General features: G+C 32.5%; 1 protein-coding gene across 1 annotated transcript; it reads left to right on the forward strand.

Moving 5' to 3' along the window:
- The first annotated feature begins 11,746 nt into the window (after window positions 1–11,746).
- LOC116403780 (amino acid transporter AVT1I-like) lies at window positions 11,747–14,413 on the forward strand. Its single transcript, XM_031885343.1, has 3 exons — window positions 11,747–11,873; window positions 12,297–12,904; window positions 13,726–14,413. The coding sequence occupies exons 1-3, from the start codon at window positions 11,795–11,797 to the stop codon at window positions 14,242–14,244; spliced, it is 1,206 nt and encodes a 401-aa protein (XP_031741203.1). The 5' UTR covers window positions 11,747–11,794; the 3' UTR covers window positions 14,245–14,413.
- The last annotated feature ends 6,719 nt before the right edge of the window (window positions 14,414–21,132 follow it).

The raw sequence follows: 21,132 nt of genomic DNA on the forward strand, positions 1-21,132 counted from the left end.
TCAACAATCCAACTTCTTTTAGGGGACGATCGAGCTTTTGTCGTCAAATCCACCCCTAGTAGAAGTGATCGGGCTTCTTTGTTGTTAGTGATCCAACTTCTTCTAAGGGACGATCGAGCTTTTGTCATCAGATCTACCTCTTTAGTAGAAGCGATCGGGCTTCTTTGTAGTTAGTGATCCAACTTCTTCTAGGAGACGATTGGGCTTTTACCGTTAGATCTACCTTCTTAGTTGAAGCGATCAGAGAGATGAAGGAGAGTTGAAGACGGAGGAGAAATGGAGATGGAGGAGATATGAGAATGGAAGGGAACTGACGATTGAGGGAGGACTGAGAAGAGAGGAATGTCGAATGAGGGAGGGATGAGACTTAATTTCTTTAATTTTATTAAATATATATATATATATATATATATATATATATATATTAAATATAAATGTATATATATTATATTAATTCGGGTTTGGGTTAAGTTGAACAAAATTTTTCAATCCTCCAACCTGAGACCCAACCCCTTGAAAAAATTCAATATTTTTAACTTAACCCTTATAATATGGGTTAGGTAGTTTAGGTTATTTGGGTTTAACCCATATTCTTAGACCTCTACTCATAAGGATAGATTTCCTGCCTAAATTTGCCTGTAAAAAGGAATTTCATCCTTAGTAAGAAGAGGGGATCTAGATGTCTGAATGGACTAGCCACTAGTACGTTGGAATGGGTTAAACCCTAGAGAGAGGTGGAAAAGAATGACCTTTCCATTGTCTGTAGAGTATTTCTTTATTTTCTTTGGTCAGTCATTGAGTGAAAGCTTGAGGTTTGAGTGGAGAAGAGTCCATTTTCCATCTCCCTAGCTAACTTGTAATATCATTTCTATGCTTTCCATTTTTGCATTTCTTTACATTGTATTTGTTCATATTGTACAGTTGTCGAACAACTTTATTCTTTAATACAATGTATATTTTTTCTTTTTCAATTCGTCCCTTTTTACTGTTCACTTGCCCATGTGTTGCTAACTAATAGAAATAATCATTATCGCTCAAGTTTTCTTATCTATCACTGGGCGAAGAGAGGTTTTCAGATAAGTTCAAGGTCGAACACATAAAATTTAAGCTTCTAATTTATCCTATTGGGTAGTAAATCATGCGGTATAAGTTGTACAGTATCATTATGAACAATATGCAAACTTGTATAGTATCATTATGAACAGTATGCGAACTACCTTAACTATTTACACTAAGTGCTTGGTGATGCAAGGTGAGATGAGATAGTGGAATGTGAACTCTTTATAAGCATGGCGAAGAAGAAAAAGTCTAATTAACCACAATACTCCAAGAAGAAATTGTGTGTTACCAAGGCAATACTCCAAGAAGAAATTGTGCTTCAGTACTCCAAGGCGATATGAAGCATCTATTAACTACAAATTAAGGCGAGCATCTTCTCAGTGCGTTACCATACTTGCTCGCGGCTGTGGATGCAAATACTCAAAGTTAAACTTTGATTTGTATATGATCATCTTAAATGTGTTATTAGTAACTTTCCTTAATTAAGATGGACAACCTCTCTGCGGTGTTGCCACACACAATATCCTCTCGGTAATGGGTGCAAATGATGAGTTTGGCGATAAGATTACTTTATTGCAATCTTCTTGCCATTTGCTTAGCTAAATGCAGTTCTCCCATGTCTGACGATTACAATTTGTATCATTGCTTTTCTCCCATGCATATACACAATGTTACGACATTCACGTTTAACTTAGCAAAGCTCATAATACATCCATTTTGATTCTCGCATTATAAAAAAACAAAAATTATTACAAGCTAGCTAATCAAACAAATAGAACATGGATAATATAAGAAATATGGAAGAATGGAAGAAGAAAGGGAGGTCTAAAGTATTCATCTTATAAAGCAATACACATAAATTTACAAACTGGATTAGAACAAAGATGTTTTGTCGTAGCGTCTGATTTCTCATATACTTTGGCTCTGATTTTTGTGTATGGATGAAGGGGGAGATGGAGAGGATGACTCTCTCTCTCTTTTATTCTAAGCTCTCATCTAAAACTGAAGGGAATGGAGAAAATGGACGATTTGAACTTGCTCTCAAGCAAAATTTGCACACGAATTCTGGAGTGACAACCTCTATTTAAAGGTGAGAGTTGATGTTGACAATACGTCGCGCACCATTAAAACCTCTGAAAAGCTACAAAAACACTGAGCAAATATCCTTTTGTCCTTTCTCTAAATTTCCCGTCAACTACTTTTATTTGCTAGTGTCTTAATCACCTAGCTTGTATTTCTTTGCGCCGCAAATGTTGAATGGGTCTTCTTAGGTATACATGGTATCATCGAGCTTCACTCCTTTTTTCCTAAAATCCTACGATAAGAGCACTTGAAGAATAGTAAAATAGGGATAAGGTTCTTTTGTATCATGCATTTTGTAGAATAATCAAATCACCTACTCTTTCCTTTGTTTTCTTCTGTTTTGATGTGATAAGACTTCATTATTTTACTTAAAAGGTTATAATAACTTGTGTTTCTACAAGTTATCAATTATCCCCAAAAAGAAAAGAATTCGTAGAGAAGGTTGTTGATGACCAATTCCAAATGGAAAATGAAACAAACCCTGAGGTAGTTGGCGATACAAACCTTCCATCACTGCGGCGCAAACCACAAAGACTTTCTCTCATCATGCTAGAATGGAGGAGGTGGTGAGAGAAACGTATGAAGAAGTTGTTGATGAGGATTACCTTTTCAAATTCATAGATCACTATATATGCAAGCCCATGGATAAAGAATTTGAAGACTTAATCTAGTGCCAAAGTAACATTTAAGAAATGCATTTGCGGAGTAAAAAAAAATTCGAGCGATTTGGAACTTAAAATGAATGATGCAGATGTAAACAACGAGGCACAACTAAAATAGCTTAAGAGGGAAATGACAAAGCTCAAAACACAGAACCAAGATCTCCAATTACAACTTCTTGCAATCAATGAGTAAAACATGGCGTTAAAGGAGCAGAACTAGGCGATGAGGGAACAAAATGAAACACTCATTGGTTTGGTTGAGGAACTTGCCGCGAGATGGGATACACAATTTACTAGTTTATTAAGATATCAGCATTTGTTAGTGAGTAACACAATTCCAGTTCCTCAAAACATTGTACGACCCTTGACGTAATATGATATGGCGGTTAGAGCAAGGAGGAATCAACAACCTCCACCTCCACTACAACCAAAGAACCGCCACCACCTCTGCTGTAACCTAAAATAGGGGAATGTTTTGTAATTCTTTATATAATTATTCTTTTGTAAATTTCAACTTTTTCTTATGTAATTTTTATTAATCTCTTTATACGTTTAGTTTTTCTTGTTGCAAGGATGACTCCCTGCATTTTAGTACTTTAATTTTTCTTTGCGTTTCAATGATAATTTCAGTTAAATAAACCATGAAAAATAAAGTTTCATTTGCTATTTAGGTGTTTAACTTATTTAGGAAACTCACTTAGGAAACCTTTCTATAGTTTACTAGGTGAGCAAGCTTTACCTCAAACCTCTTTTGTAAGATTTTTCTACGAATAATCTTTTCATTCATTTTTAGCAATGAGGACATTGCTACACTCTAAATTTGGGGGTGTATAAGATTCGATCTAAAGCTTTTCTAAAAATTTTGAAAATTCTATCAAGGCGTTTTAACAAAAAGTTAAAACAAAGCCAAAATGTGTAAAATTTCAAATTTTTTGTACTCTTTTATTCAATTCAAATAACAACTCCTATGTTGTCTTCTCTTGCAAAAATAAGAATCATAGCTTCAAAAGTAAATATTAGAGAGTTTAGTAATAAGAGGTGATAAGAGTTATAGTTAAGAAGAGAAACGAATTCATAGAGTGCCTATGATTTCCCACTCAACGCCAAACTGCAAGTATATAAAGAAATATAAAGCATTCTTTTGCCAAATAAAAGGATTCAAACCAGTTCATAAACTTTAGCCATTTATGAATGTGAAAATAAGATTCTTGTAGGAAATGAACAAGCGCATTTTGAGTATTAAGCTTATCGCATTTTGAACATAGAAATATTTTCATACCGAGAAGTACGCGACGAGAGTAAACTCTGCATAACGAATAAAACTTGATCGCATTTTGAGAAGTTTAGAAATGGAACGAGGAAGGTGAGTATTTGATGAGGATTGTGCTCAGGGACAAGCATGATACAGAGTTATGCTTGAGGACAAGTATTATTTTAAATTTAGGGGTGTGATAACTTGTAGAAATATAAGTTATTATGGCCTTTTAGATAGAATAATGAAATCAAAGCGTAGCTTATGTTGTAAATGCATAAATATTTCACTAGATACAATAAGCTTCAATGCCAATTTCACCATGTTTTTAGTGTCTTAACGTAGGATTGGAAACAAAAGAAGAAGGTAGAAAATCGCAGAGGAGCTCACTTGATGACTACCCGAGATGACCTTAACAGTAGCCGAGAATAGGCTTCATATTGTATAGTGGTCATAGACCTTTATTCTTTAATACAATGTATATTTATGTCTTTTCAATCCATCCGTTCTTCACTGTATTCATCTGTCCTTATGTTATTTGTAGTTTAGGATCTATGATAGATTCTTGGTAAGAGGCTTTGTATGACCCACACTTAAAATTTAGAAATAAGAAGTAAAAATTGGCTAAGTATGAAAAGATGGTGATTTGAGTATCCTATGTGATAAGAAGTTATTGTCGCGAGAAAGACTTCTAAAGTTTAAGCGACACTATGCGATTAAGGTGTTACACTAGAAGAAAAATTTGACGAGAAGAAGCAATTAAGGAAGCTTCCCAAAAATTTCTTAAGTGTTGTAAAGGTACACTTGTAGAGATTAAGTTAAGCATGGTTGAGTTAAACCTTAAGCTTACACGTGCACCACTGGGAGTAGAGCTGGCAAACAGACAAGAGCTTAAGGATGCATGACTAAGCTTATTTAGGAAGTAGTATAAATAGGGGGTGAAGCTCAAACCATTAGTGGTTGTTGCTCTGCTAAATTCAAGAGAAAAGATTAAGAGTTGAAATACTGCCAAAGTTGCTACGCAAGAAGAGGAAAGTAGAAGCAATATGGGTTTAAGGCCAAGCTTTGTGAGTGTTTTCTATAAAATGTTTAAATGACTTCCACTTTCTTATTTTTTCTTTGATTTGAAATACTGGTTTATTTCAATGTAAATGTTTCCAATGAGCTTTTTATGAAAAGCTATTATGTTTTAAAGTGATTTGATTGTTAAATGGTGTTCAAATAATTAGTTTCTTCCTTGTAAATGTGCACATAAGGAATAAAGGTCACCATGGGGTGAAAGGGGCTACATGGTGAGTTAAAGCGAAACAATGTATAAAAGATGTGCATTGCATCTCGACATGAGATGACAAATCAGTATATTCTCGGATGTTGTTGTTACTGTAGTCTAAACGCGAAGTAATGAGACCGAGCATAGAGAATGATTCGAGATCCTTGTCGAAAGGAATGTTTAGTAACAAATGAGTATTTATGCTAAATGATATGTTTCTATGAACTGATCTATTTTTGTCTTATGTTATGTTTGATGAAATGATATTTACAAAGGTTTTGCAAAAATGATTTCTTTAAAACCTCATTGAGTCTTTTAGACTTATGTTTTTAAATCTCATCTTCCAGGAAGTAGGCGTTAAGGCCAAGTAAGAAAGGTTGAAGGGCTTGTTGGGCGAGAAGGCTGCCAAGACATTTTAGTTTAAGTTTAAATTATTGTATTTATGGTCATGTTGTAAAGTTATTGTAGAATGCTTAGAAAAAGTTTAATAAAGTTGTAGTTTGAATTATTTCTCTTGTTAAGTGTTTATATCGCCTAAAGTACTTGTTAAGTTGTAAGTTAAGACAAAGGAAAGTTACTAGGCGATTAAGCAAAACCTTAAGGGTTCTAAGACCGAGTGTTTGGCGTCTAAATGCGTCAGAACACTCAAGTCACGCTGCGTCTCACATGTGTCTCGAAAGGAGAATACTCAACTTCTTCTTAGCTAGATAACATCCATCATTTGTGTCATGAAAGGAGAACAAGTGTGGATATTTGGTGCCGAAAGGTTGTCACCCTTAAAAGAGAAGCTCTATAAGTCTTATAGGTGAACTCTTCTAGATATATTTTATTTAACCAACCCTAGTTATTTGGATCCCGAGAGGTGAGCAAGTGTGGCGTTTAAGGACACCGAGAGGTACTCAAGCTAGTTAACTAAGATATATCACATCAAGGCTTTCATATGGCTTAATTGCCTAATAATGCATAGACTTTCTTTCACCCCTTCTTTTATACAAGTTAGTTCACATTTCCATCTCGCATCCATCATTGATTCCCCTTTATAGATTCTATAGTGTAGATAAGTAGATGTAGTTTAAATTTACATTTTCTATACTATATAGTTTATTCTTTTAGACCACCTAAAGAAGAGTAGACCCTAGAACTAAGCTTTGATATCAATTTTCTGTGTTCGACTCTAGATCATCCAAGAAAACCTATTGTTTTACTTACACTTGGACAATCAGTAGGAAAACTTGTACTCAACGAAGACTTAGTCATTATGCGATAAAGAGATACATAATGAGCATCTAGTATGCGATGACCATGATCCATGACTTATCAACTAGAATTATATTTAGACATAATTTATTATAGAACAGTAAGTCCAAACACAAGTTAGTAAGCTTTAGGTATTAAGGTTGTGTAAATCCTGGTTGGATACATTTTTGGTTATAATGTCTTTATCAAGTTTATGTATGACTATGGGTTATCTAGGTTCTGTTGTGTGGTATTGCATGTAAGTATTTTATATATAAGATTAGAATGTTTAACAAGTTGAAGGGTTCAGCAGAGTCGACAGGTACCATTAGAGGAGAACGTTGTCAAGTCGACTTCACGTCGTCTTTTGGGCTAAGCTAGCTTATTAGAAGAATGTATTGTCACATCAACCCTCTCCTATAAATAGATGCGTTTACTTTATATCAAAGCGTGCAAAATTGGATCCCAAAGAGCAAGCTCACACATCTATAAGTCTATAACAAAAAGAGAGAGAGATTTATCCTACAATTTCCCTTAATCAGAACAAGCAAATAATTAGAGCCAAGGAATGTGGGGAATCATATTCTAAGGCTCAATTCATTTCTTTGTATTCCATTTTGTATTTCATTTGTATTATTGTGTAATATTGATCACTCCATGGTCGAGAGGCCTAAAGTTTTAGTTATAATATGAATATATTTCTTCTACCATTCTCCCATATCTCTTTATCTTACCATTCTTATCGCATTCAGTTAATTAATGAACAATGTAATACTCTACTAATATTAGAGAATCTCGCGAATGTATGTATTATAAGTTCCGCTTAGCTAAATCGACAATTAATGCTTATTTTCTTCAGGAGAAAAGACAATGGTGTTGACTATGATGACTTGACACATGAAAACTCATATTTAACTAACCAAACACGAAGAAATTGTAGAAATACAATATAATCATTGAATTCATACTTCAAATGGGTTGCAGAAATGTCAAACATGTGTGATGAAAGCACCGATAGAATCCTCACCTTAAATTAAGACAATTTCCTTATCATGCATATAGACTAATTAGATACAATATCACAGCTTAACCTTAAGTATTTGAATCCCAAAAAGAGAGCAATTATGGAGAAGGCACTGAGAGGATGCTCACCTTAATTATGAAGTTAATAAATGCTTTATATCGCCTTAAAGTGTTAATACACAACACATTAAAATTGATTAATAAAATATTCCTTCAATCCACACCTACTAGATGAGGTCACATTTTATTACATTTCATCTCCATGTTCTTCTTGCACCGCCATTCACACCGTCGTGTTTATAATTAGGAAGCATAATTATACTATATAGATTATTCCACATGAGGTTAGCTACGCAATATACTCAATTAGAAGACCAATTCTTTGAGTTCGACCCTAGACTCACTAGGAAACCTCTCTTCGCTTACACTTGGGCGATAGAGAGAAAAACTTGTACTTCATGCATAAGATTAAAAAATCTGCAATGCCTAGGTGGGACATTCATCTTTTTTTGCATCATCATATCCTAGCCGCCTACCCAGTCTCTAAATTAGAGCCCAGCATTACATATCCTTCAAATGAATGCTTTGTATATATTACAACTCAAGCAATGCCCGAGTGCTGCCTGCTGCCAATTCCCAGTGGCCAACTGTGCCATGTCACTTGTTTTAGGCAGTTTTGATGTTTTCTAGATTTTTGAGTTAAGTTTTGAAATTTTCTGATTTTAGGGGTTTAAAATGAAGTTTAAATTATCTAAATGAAGTTAAGAAGATATTGGACAAATCTATAGGCCAAGGAATCAACTACCATCTATGAGGGACAAAATTGAATTTAAAAGTGATTTCTAAACATGTTTTACTAAGTTTATGCTTAAAGAATGCTTCAAGTTAAGTTATTTGAGAATCTTACTTGATTTTCGAAGCATGAATTTAAAGTTTAGAAGAGATTAAAAAGCATGTGTTTGGTTAATGAGTTTACTGCGAATGTTTTCTTATACAATAATTTATGAACAAGCACGTGAATGTTGAGTCTATAGAAGTATTTAAGTTTAAAAGTTGTTTAAAGCAAAACTTGTTGCAAAACTTGTTTTATAATCTTGAGACTTGCTGAATTCAAGAGATTTATATAACATGATGTTTTAGTTTGAGATAATTATTTAAAGCATGAAATTGTTTTAGCATGTTTTAGGCTATACCCAAGAGTTATCCAGAGATCAGTGACAACCTTACAGGGGAGTTACATTTGTGCATTAAGATCTTGTGATGAGGGTATTTAGTAGATGTTTATAGTTTCCATCATTGTGACTAGGTAAAGATGAGGGTCTCTGTTGACACCTAGATTTTTCCATCTCAAAGTAGCCATCACGAGATAGGGTACTAACGAATCATATACTTTCATCTCTTAAAGTACAAAGATTGAGGGTATAGCAAAAGAAAGACAAATGTTTAAGAATAACTATTTAAGTTTGATAACCATATATCTTGCTTTGCTTAAAGTGTATTTGTTCTTGTTTTGCTTAAAGAGTATTTATTTAAGTTGTTTATTATTCGATGATTTATTAAGCATGTTTGGTTTTAAAACTAGTCACTCATTGAGTTTTAGCTCACGCTTTTCAAAAATGTTTTCTTACTTTCCAGGTAGAGATTGTGGACCCAACACTTGACTTCATATGCTTATCTAATAGTGTTTCCTTAAAGTTTCATCCCTAGTATATGTGTAGTTTCAGTTGTGTTCTCTGGTCTATATATAAATTAGGATCGGTAGTTCTAGGTGTGGGTTGTACAGGGTTAAACTTTGAGATGTATCACATTTGGTTTGTAGTTGTTGTATTTATGTCTATTTCAAATTTGTGATGGCTGTTGTAATTTTTTGGGTTTCACTATGTTGTATGTTTAGCTCCGTTTTAGTTCTAGTAGGGTCAACAGGTATTGTTAGAAAAAGAATAGTATATGTGGACTTCACGCCGTCTCTTGAACTAAGAATAGGTGATCTAGAAGGGATTCTGAACAATTTATTTTACAAAGATTCTAGCTCCTTTTGGTTCAACCTGGTCTTTCTCAATCTATTCAACTTTTCTCATGCATTTAGTTTATCTTTTCAATTCAAACCCATCTCTTTACTACTTTTCAGAACTTTGAAAATAATCTATTTTAGGCTCCTTTTGGTTCAAGCTAGCTTTGCTAATGCTATTTACCTATTAGTTGAAACTTATTATCGGTATTATAAAGGGGCGTTTATAGAAATAACAAAATAATTGATGATAACAGGACCTATGTCCTTTTCTAAATTGCAAAAGGAGCATATTTAAAAGTAGATAACACTCTAATTAATCCTCTAATAACCATACGATATATCTAATTACTTGTCATATTTGTAATATGCAAAAAATAGGTGCTATGAGCTGTTTTTTTTCTAAATTTTGTTGTCATCTGATGTCATTTTCCTATTATAAATGTTATTTGATCGGTTGAAGGCCTTAACACAACATGCTGTCCATCAAAATTACCTCATCATTGGGGAGCTAATTAATAGAATTAGAGTATCTCTAGATGGCTTCTATTACATCTAAAATCGAGGGGCTTGAGTATTTTGTAATAGTAAGTCAGCACTACATATTGCTTAAAGTTCATTTTTCCATTAACGAACAAAATAGATTGAAATGCTCTAAGACTACTATTTAGACTTTGCTTCTCCACAAAGCTGGACATTTGTGATCACATGCTCCAACTTAAGGGATGATATTAGGAAATGTATTTTGAATGATTTGTATAAATTTATTCATTTAATTTATTTTGGAATGCATTCTAGTTTTAACCCAAAATTAAATTGTGTTCATATTATTCTGAAAGAAAACCTAAAGAAACTTTTCTGACATCTTGCTTTAATGAAGTTTTTATTATTTCATGGATAGTAGCTAGCTTGGAATAAATAACAAATTTAACAATTTTGCTTTTAACCTCTATTTCTTGGTTTTTTTTTTTTTTCCCTTTTATTACTTGTTGCTCTCCTTCCAAGTTATCTTTAAACCAACACATTGCAACTAAAAGTCCCTATAAACTTCGAAAAGAAAAAGGGTCAAAACTCACGTCAAAGTGTTCAATTACTAAGTTCATGCTTTTTCAAATCTTTCTATCTTTATTGAGGGTTCATGATCTTTTTCTACAAAACTCTTCTATACATTTGTAGTGTTACCCAACATCTAATTCTATTATTTTATTATTGAAAATATTGTTCAATTTAATTATAAGCTAAAAAATAACATGGCTTCTTCTATATGATTCCATTGTGAGAGAGTGAGAGAGTGAAAGAGGAAAAGAATATATTCTTTTCCTCTTTCACTCTCTCACAATGGAATCATATAGAAGAAGCCATGTTATTTTTAGCTTATAATTAAATTGAACCATGTTTTCATTAATAAAATAATACCCTGCAAATGTCTCCTATACTAGTAGAAATTATATTGTTTTGCATACATGAATTAATCTCGCATTCACGTGGTAAGGTCCGGGTAGCAACTTTGATCTATTTAATAATCCTTTGAATTTTGGTTTCTAAAATTTAAGTATATATACATTAGAGGTTGAGTTTGAGATGAAACCTTGAAAACGCAAATTCTCACCTTTTTCGAGCTATCGTAAACTCTCTTGAAAATGTTTTTAAAATCCAAACCAAGTTATAAAAACTAGTTAGCATATATTTGACTAAAAAATTCATTTGTTAGACTAAGATCGATGAAAATCGTCGTACAAAATCTAGAAGAAAAAAACATAATTTCCGAAAACCAAATGAAATTATATAAAAACATATTTGACTAAAACTTTCAATGGTTAGATTAATATCGATAAATTAGGTTAAAGTTTTAATGATATGTTTTCTATTCTCTTCTTCAGAAGCTGATGGTAATTTTTTAGGACATATTTTTTCAATTTTGAATGAGTTGGTATGAACCAAAGATCAATCTCATATTGATACATAAGAATAATGCATATTTTTTTGAGGGGGAAAAACAAAATTGTCATCATTATTATTTGATTTTCGTGATTAATGTTTGAAGAATTTGAATTGTGCTATACACACGCACATACAAGAAGGAAGGTATTTGACAATAATGTTCGAATACTTCAATTGCTCTCCAATTTGATTTTGCAAAAAACATTGATTCTATTTTTATTAGTTTGGATATTTATTTGCACTAGGCAAGCAAAAGCCAAATGGAGAGACAAGTTTTGATGAATAATGAAGGCGCCACTCTCTTTAGAACTTGTCTCAATGGGCTTAATGCGCTATCGGGTCTGTCCTTTCATTCCTCTATTCTCTATATGCATTACTTACTTGAATTATATATATTCAAAATGACGTACTTGTGCATACATTTAATATTATAATGTTTGATCTTAAGTTTTATATTAAAATACCTTTAATTTGTGCATACATTTAATGTTAGAATATTTCATCTTAAGTTTTATGTTAGAATATATTGAGTTATTTGTGACGCTTTGAACAACTGAATATGAGATCTTTCTAATCATAAAGAAGGGTTCAGAAAAATGTGTTATATCAAATTCCATAGTGCATGCATTTGATATGTAATTTGAATTAGTCTCTCCTGTAATATATTATTCTCTATATCGTAGGTTCTCTATTTCTTTATGTTTTTTGGTCCACCTTTTATGTGTCAAAATTTCTAATGAGTTACATTTATTGGAAATTTAGGTGTGGGGTTGTTATCAATCCCTTTTGCCCTTTCAGAAGGAGGGTGGATAAGTTTAATTGCTCTCTTCATTTTGGCAACCATATGTTACTACATGGGCATACTTCTCCATCGGTGCATGGAACTAAAACCGCATATAAAAACTTACCCGGACGTGGGGGCATTGGCGTTCGGAAGCCCCGGAAGAGTAATAGTCGCAATATTTGTTTATCTAGAATCATATTTGGTTGCAGTTGAGTTTTTGATAATGGGAGGAGATGGATTAGAAAGGCTATTTCCAAATGAAGGTTTTAGAGTAGGGGGTGTAAGAATTGATGGAAGGAAGATGTATATGATGGTGACTGCACTAGTAATATTACCAACTACATGGCCAAGGAGTTTTGGAGCTTTGGCTTATATTTCATTTGGTGGCATTTTGGGTTCAATTTGTTTGACTTTTTGTGTCTTGTGGGCAGCTGTAGTAGACGGTGTTGGATTCAAACAAAAGGGTGCTGTTTTAAAATTTCAAGGATTACCAACTACTCTAAGCTTATTTACCTTTTGTTATTGTGCACATGTTGTTTTCCCTTCTCTTCGCTCTTCTATGAGGAATAAAACCCATTTCTCAAAGGTAAATCTTCATCTCTTCTTCTACCTTCCCCCCTCCCAAATATATATTCTCATTGGTCTTTAAATCCTTTTAAGTAGGTCTTCCTTTTCTAAGTTGATATTTAAGATTTTTAATTTCATTGTAAATATATTAAAATTTGTTAATTAGGTCATTGTCCACACAAAAACTATTAAATTATTGTTTTCTTAACATATTTCCACACATGGGCTTGCTACCTAAGAAAAATGAATTTTTGATAGTTGGTGGGTGAATTTAGGGTTTTTATCTATGTGTCGAGTTAGGATGACTGTGATATGTTCCGGTGTTTAAATAGGTTATGAACGAAATAAGTTTAAGTTGCGTTATATCATATGGTTATTGAAATTTGGATTTGTTTTCTCGCAATTATATTTCTTTTCCATGGTTTGATTTTAATTTTTCTTAGGTAGGTACTTGGAATTTTAAACTGAATTCTAGAAACTAAACAACATTTAAGAAAATATTTAAAAACTACTTAAAGTAGTTTTTAAAATATTTATAAATATGGCAAAATATCGTAGTTCATCTACTATAAACTATTATCTGTATCTATTTATGTTATGATAGACAAGACTAGTCTAGATCTATTACACATTTGTTACATTTATAAATATTTCTTTCATTTAGCTATATATTTATAAACAACCCTAACTATTATTTTGTGTTATGAGAATATTTCAGACGTAAAGGTGAACCAAAATGTCTTGACTAAACAAAAATAGGTTATGCTGTATATTGTGTTAGTATTCTTTTCATTTTTAAGACTCACAACTTGACAATATATATCAAATTTTGGATTGCAGGTTCTATTGGTTTCGTTCATGTTAAGCACAATAAATTATAGTTCGATGGCCATTTTGGGATATCTAATGTATGGAGAGAACATTGAGTCCCAAATAACCTTAAGTCTTCCTCAACATAAAATCAATACCAAAATAGCAATTTTTACAAGCCTCGTCAATCCTCTTTCAAAATATGGTTCTATAATGTATCCAATTGCCCATGCCATTGAAGATTCATCTCCACTTTTAGCAACTCCTGTGATGTCAATTACAATTAGAACGCTACTACTTGTCACCACTCTCATTGTGGCTATGTCAATTCCGTTTTTTGCATATGTGATGGCATTTATAGGTGCATTTGCTGGTGTTGCAACCTCCATTATGATTCCATGCATTTGCTACCTCAAGATTAATCAAGATGTACGTAAATTTGGATGGAAATTAATGTTCATTAGTTTGATTATGTTGATGGGATCATGTATTGGAGTTGTGGGTACTTATACTTCAATAAAAGAAGTTATAAAACGATTACAAAATTGATCATCTTGAACCAACCAACTTGGAAAGGGACAAATGTCTTGTCTTACCTACGAAGCTATGTTTGGTTTGTAGAGTGCATTTTATTGAACTACTTTTACACTTTTCTTCTTCTATGAACATTTTGTTGGAGAAAACAATGTATCAATAAAACAATTACTGTTCAAACATACAAATACAACATCAATTTCAAAAATCAAAAGTTAGCCCGAAAAAATACTAAAGGCCTAAGCTTAAAGAAAACTAAAGACTTATAAAATCTCATGCTTATAAAAACTTAAGATCCAAGGGAAACTGGGAAGATCAATATATAGTTGAGCTAGGCTGCTTTAGACGACTATTATTCCATAGCTTTACACTTGCTGAAGCATACTAATCAACGTTTTGATAGGACATAATGACTAAATAATCCAGCAGAACAACAATCTTAAACTACTCAAATCTAACATAACTTTTGAATTTTTGCTCTCAACATAACTCAAGATCAAAAGAGAAAAAAAGAAAGAATAACTATCTTCATATTGGGATGAGGTACACTAAATCAATCACAGATGGACAAACAAATTGTTATTTATAGACTAACAACTTAATAACTTTTCAAAACAATAAAATAAATAAAGTTAAAATTGCATATAACTTAATTGAGTTACTTGACCAAAAGCATACTTAACTCATAAAATGATTGACTACACATTTAACTTCTACATATGTTAAATTTGGTTGATAAAACATTTAACTTGATGGCTTCAATCCAATTTGAAGTTTATAACTATAGCTAAATCAATTTTTGTATGTTTCACTTTCATTAGAATTATTAAAATTTCCTATACATTGTTCAAATTTAAGTTTGAAAGTTGCTGTAAATGAATGATTCAAAAGATTTTTTGTTGTGTTCATTTTTGGAATTCTTAGAATCATTGGTTCGATAATTAGGAACTCTGATCTCTAGGTTTTTCAAGAATAATAAAAAATACAAATTATTTACCCACTATGACAGAAAACCACTAAATGAAAAAAACTCATTAGACTTGATTTTGTCGTAAAGTGTAAATAGTTTGTCCATTTTATCATTTTTGACCATTCTCCAACTCTTATATTACTTGACACTAAAAATTAATTTACTTAATTAAGGTTTAACATAAAGACTAATTTTCAGATAACAAACAAAATATTGGAAAATTGTCATAAAAAACCCTCACGTACCTGATTGAAAAACTCGTCAGACCATTATTGTTTTCTTGCCCTTCTTGGCTGAGGTCAACCTAATATTATATAAAAAAGAGTGTATTTGGAAGTAACTCTGAGATAATCAAAATTGTTTTTCCTCCAACAAAAAGCACTTTTCCTTAAAATAATGGTGCTGGACGTGAACTAATTTTACAAAAATGTACAATAACTTAAAATTGATTTTAGTGAGATTAGTTGACATATGATTTTTGATAAGTGATTGATCGAGAATCAGTCTAAAAATGGTTATTTAATTTAGAGTTTTTTTTTTTTTTTTTGTAAAATATCGTTGGTTAACTATTTTTTAAATCATTTTATTTATTCTAAATATTGGAACAAAATATGACAGACATGTCATTAAATTCTTAATGAAACAAATGGTAAACCCTAGATTTTCTTTGTCCTTCAATTTTCTAAGTTTAGGGTTTTGGGTTTAGGGTTTAGGGTTTAGGGTTTAGGGGATGACAAGCCAAGTGCTCAAGACTAGGTGGTAAGGGGATGACATGTCACACAACATTGTTTTTGTAAAGGCTTTGTACGATGAAGGTTGGATGCCATGCGATCAAGGAGGATCCTAGGTGTGTTGTCATGACTCTGATGCAGTCCAGTGACGTGTTCACAATGAAGCCCAATCTAGCTACCTCTGACACTGTGGTCAGTATATTGTGTACCAGATGCACCCCAACAAACGATAGCGGGTGATTGTGGGATTTATTGTTGTAAATTTTTTTAATACAATGCAACCCACTCCTCCTTCCCAACCTTAAATTCAAAAAATCATCCTCCTATTTCGTCAACAACTAACAACACAATTATGGGCCAATAGGGTCTTTTTGTAATTTAAAATACAGTTAACTGATTTTTGTATTGATGCTTATCTTTGTGTGGTCTGTATAGAGAAATTGTAATAAGACTCAGGTTTGTATTTTGATATATTGAAGTCATGTAAGTTTGATGGCTTAGTAACGGAAGTCGTTTAGGCTAAATGATTTACATATTGTGGTATGCTTAAAAAAAACTTCTAATGAGATTGACGAAAATCATTTATATTTTGAAATCATGTAACTTAAATGATTTAGAAATTGAGGATAATTTTTCTCAGGCCAAATTTGCAACAAGAGTCATTTAGGCTAATTGTTTCCAAGCCATCGTGGCCACGAGATGCACCGAGCTGAAAAAACAAAAGCACTTATGTGAATGACCATGGGGCAAAATTGCCTCGAGATGGCCCAAGCTAAATAACATAAGCATTATGTGTAAAAGGATCTTACACTATATTTGGCTTGAGAACCCCTAAGTTTAAAAACAAAAACTTTTGGATTAAAATTCTTTATCCACAGATGGCTCGAGATATCCATTTGTTCAAAAATAGAAGCATTTGGGTTAAAATCTCGATCAACGAATGGCTCGAGATATCTGTGAGTTCAAAAACAGAAGGATGGTGTGAAAGAACTTAAGCCCACGTAGCCCCGAGATGTCCACGAGTTGAAACCATAAGCATTAAGTAACAAATTTCGGGTCAAGCTTACCTTGGGATGTCACCAAGTTAATAAACAGAAGCATGAGGTACTAAAACTTGAACCCAATACTCTTCGAGATGAACTGAGACACCCAATATAATTTTCTTTATCAATCATGTATAGGTCCCAATTTAATTTCCTTATTGTTTATGTATAGACCCCAATTTAACTTTCTGAATTTAATTTCCTTTTATGTATAGACCCCAATTTAACTTTCTGAATTTAATTTCCTTTTATGTATAGACCCCAACTTATGTTTCGTAATTTTCTTAATTTGATTTCCTTATTTTTTATGTACAAATGTAAAGGTTTGTTGCATTCTCGTGTATGAAGATGAATTAAAAAAGAAAATGAGAGTTTCAATGCATTCTTGTGTATGAAAAAGAAACACATAAGTCTTATATTAACTTCATTCATAAATTTAAAAAAAAAAAAAAATACAACAACAAAAATGTATTATTGCTCAACAAGTTTGGCTCTACATGCCTTCGTATTATGACCTACAGCTTTGTACCGAAAACACCGATGAATCTTCTTCTCTATTTTACCATTTGACGGGATGGACACCAATTGCCGACAACAAACTTGACCAACTATTTGTTGTGGTAAGATGATTCTATTGGCAAACCCTTATGTAGTTTTCCATTTTGAGACATGACATACCGGGAAGATAGGTTCAACATAACTAGCCAACCAGGACTCGATGTAGCAGACACGGGAGCATAGTGTGTACAGATTGATGTCCCTCCCCCTACAAGCAGCGAGTGCATGCAAACACTGAATTTCCTAGTAACTAAACTCGCCTCACATGCAAGTTTTATTGTGTAAATTGGTGCGAGGATTTATATGATCGTCCACAATCTCCAACTTATGGTGGTCTATTACCCGTACTACGTACCTTCTGGTCCTTAAATCAGCCAATTTCAATTAGGACTCGTTGTGGTAAGATAATGCAATTTCTCAACTCGATGTTATCTCCCTACGTTCGACAACATGCTTGGTGCACAAATCTTATGTGGTCCAAAAAAGCAATTATCAACAGTGCTTGTGCATCTTCAAAATTGCATTTAAACATTCTGCAATATTGGTCGTTATTGAGAAATTATTAGTGAAATTAAAAACTATAATCTAAAATCCAATAAACTAAAGTCTCGACGACATTTTGAGTAAACTCGAACTTTATGTAATGACATGAATGTGGATCAAGTCTGAGTATATAACCTAAATAGTCTATAATATACGAATAAGGTTGGGCACCTTATTTTGGGGACACCATGGATGCAACCTGCTTTTTAGTGGGTGCAAACAATGTGATCTTGAATTATTCATGTAGAGACATGAAAGTGGGGGCATCATATGTAAAGCGTTTACATAAGACTGAACCATAAAATAGTAACTTTTACTTTATAACATCGTTTACTACTTAAAACTAATTATTTCAATCATTGATTACCTATGTAACTTAATCTTAATCCTAAACTAACTATGACCTCCTATTCACATGAGATTATCCTTAGATCTATATAGATGAGGGCAACTCATTAGCATTGGCTCAATAAGACTTTGACTAAAATAATATATTTAATATGATAGTAATTGCAAGGATGAATTTATTAGAAGAATGAATTGATTACCATAGACCCATTTATTATAAGAATCAATTTATTACAAGAGTGAGTTTATTACCAAAATGAAAGAATTACAAGGTTGAATCTATTACAATACTTGATTACAACAGATTCAGAAGCACATAAGATTATAGCAATAAAAAAATTGTCACCATGTGTCCAAAACGACATGGAGAGGCCTACATTATCAAAAGAGTTAGATTTAAAGGACAATAGGAGTTGCAACCAATCTTTTTTACGGTGTGATTGGACACCGAAATAAATTAAATAATTTTTAAAAAATGGTTTATGAAAAATTGAGTTGATTTCAGGAGTTATTTGTGTATGGTGAAGGTATTAGCACCCACAACACCAATTTAAAAAAACGGTGGCCAAATTTCAAATCTTGAATTGAAAATATTTTTTAATTTATTTAAAAACTAATGTCTTATTTTACGCCTCATTACTCCAATACTTCAGACAATGAACTCATAAAATAAGATTTCGTTAATTAGACTATATATTGAAGAAAATTTTTCACCTTAAAAAAATGAGAAATTATTACAATTTCTCAAAATCCATCATAGACTAATCTTCAAATAAATATTTTTTAAAAAAATGTTGATTAAATTCATTTTTTCCTAGGATCAAAGCTCGGATTCCCACACGTATTGGTCCCTCACTTCAAGAATTCTAGGAAATTGGACTACCAAATTTCCTAGATTCATCGTAGAATTTTATTTAAAGAAAACGGTTAAATTATTAGAAAAGATTCATTTAAGAAACCTTATGAACTCATAGATTAAATTTTGAAGGTTTTGAAAAACATAAAAAATTTATAACATTAGAGACAAATTTGCTAAATGATTAAAAAAAATATATTTTAAAACATAAAGAATTTTAAATCGGAAGGATTTTAAAACATTAAAAAAAAATTAATACAAAGAGTTACATTTACATGCATATAACAATAATTATTATGATAGTTTGGTTTGATTGGGGACCTGCGATGCATCTACCGCCGACCCTTCCTCTTGGCCAACTTCAATATTGTTTCTGTCTGCATCTACATGCACTACTACAAATTTGGTTTTTCTTAACGCACACAAAATTGACTTCTGGATGGTCATGGCAAAGGACCACCAAGAAAAATATTTTTTTTGATACAATGTTTATCTTGACGGTCACTACGTCAAGAAAAGTCCCCTTATTTTTTTGATACTATGTTTAGCTTTCAACTTTCTCTTTTCTTTCTTTCTTGATATACATTGAGCTCTTTGTATCTACAAGACAAAACTCTACGTATGGAAGCCCTATCCCTCAATACATTACCTATGAGACAAAACTCTAGGCGCCAATAGCACTCAATCTTGCTGTAGCTATCATGAGATGGAAAAATCTAGGCATCCATAGAGGTCCTCATCTCTTACCTAGTCTATGTGATGGAAACTCTAGGCATCTACCGGATACCCTCACAACACGACCTCTGTGCACAGGACAACCTCCCCCATAAAGTTGCTATCAGATCAAGACATCTCGGTGTAGACTTAAGCATATTCAGAAATCTCATGCTAAAACTTTAACTTACTTTAAGTTAGCATGCTTACGAAAAACTCTTGCGTTAGGCAAGTCTCAAACCTAACTTTGCTTTAAGTAATCTCTTTGCTCAAATATTTGTAGAAACTTAGCATTCAAGCACATTCTCATAAATCTCATGTTTTAAGAAACATTTCTCAATTTAAATACTTTAAAAGTTTAACTCAATCATGCTTTTTCATAACTCTTTTCTAAACTTAAAACTCATGTATCGTAAATAATTTCATAAATCTAGCATATGTAAATGCTTAAACTCAAAGCATGCTTTAAAACATAAATTCTTCAATCAAGCTTAAAAATTCATTTTAAATTCATTTTAGCTACTCACAACTTTTGGCTAGATTCTTGGGTTATAGATATGCTTCACTTTCTCTTACCATGAAAATAACAAGAAAATATCAAGTTACTTTGAGTTCCAACTAAAGGAAACTTCTCCAACTTCTTTACTTTTTCCCTTTTCTACTCAATAGAACTCTTTTCTTATTAACTTTGATCTCTTTGAACTCTTTGATGGTCTTAGCTTGCTCAAGATTGTTTCTACAAGCTTTCTCAAGATTGTTTCTATAAGCTTGCCCAAGCTCAAAACGAGCTCTTGCACAAATTTAGAGTTTGAAATCAACATCCAAATCTAGCAAACATGCTCTACACCTTCTTAAACAAAGAAGAGGAAACTTTAATTTACTTGAATCTAAACCTCAAGCTCTAGATCTTCTTCCTTAACTTAACTCAACAAAATCTTTCCTTTCGAATACCCTTTTGATAAAGAACTCCCAACCAAGCTTGATCGGAACACTTCTTTTGATGTGGCTTCCAAACTTCCAAGAACACCCAAATCTCATTGCACTTATTTCTAGTCTTCTCTCTTGAGCTAAGATGGTAAGAAATGAGAGAAAATGAGGGCTTGTTTGTCTTTAAAACACTTCTTGGGTCTAAAAAACACT

The sequence above is a fragment of the Cucumis sativus genome, chromosome 5, assembly GCF_000004075.3.
Source record: "Cucumis sativus cultivar 9930 chromosome 5, Cucumber_9930_V3, whole genome shotgun sequence".
In the NCBI taxonomy this organism is placed as follows: Eukaryota; Viridiplantae; Streptophyta; class Magnoliopsida; order Cucurbitales; family Cucurbitaceae; genus Cucumis; species Cucumis sativus.

What these genes read in the sequence shown, in the direction of transcription:
- LOC116403780 (XM_031885343.1), top strand. Translation starts at nt 11,795, where the DNA reads ATGGAGAGACAAGTTTTGATGAATAATGAAGGCGCCACTCTCTTTAGA. An exon ending in TGGGCTTAATGCGCTATCGG is followed by an intron (nt 11,874 to 12,296) that starts GTCTGTCCTTTC and finishes TTGGAAATTTAG; the next exon opens with GTGTGGGGTTGTTATCAATC. An exon ending in ATAAAACCCATTTCTCAAAG is followed by an intron (nt 12,905 to 13,725) that starts GTAAATCTTCAT and finishes TTTGGATTGCAG; the next exon opens with GTTCTATTGGTTTCGTTCAT.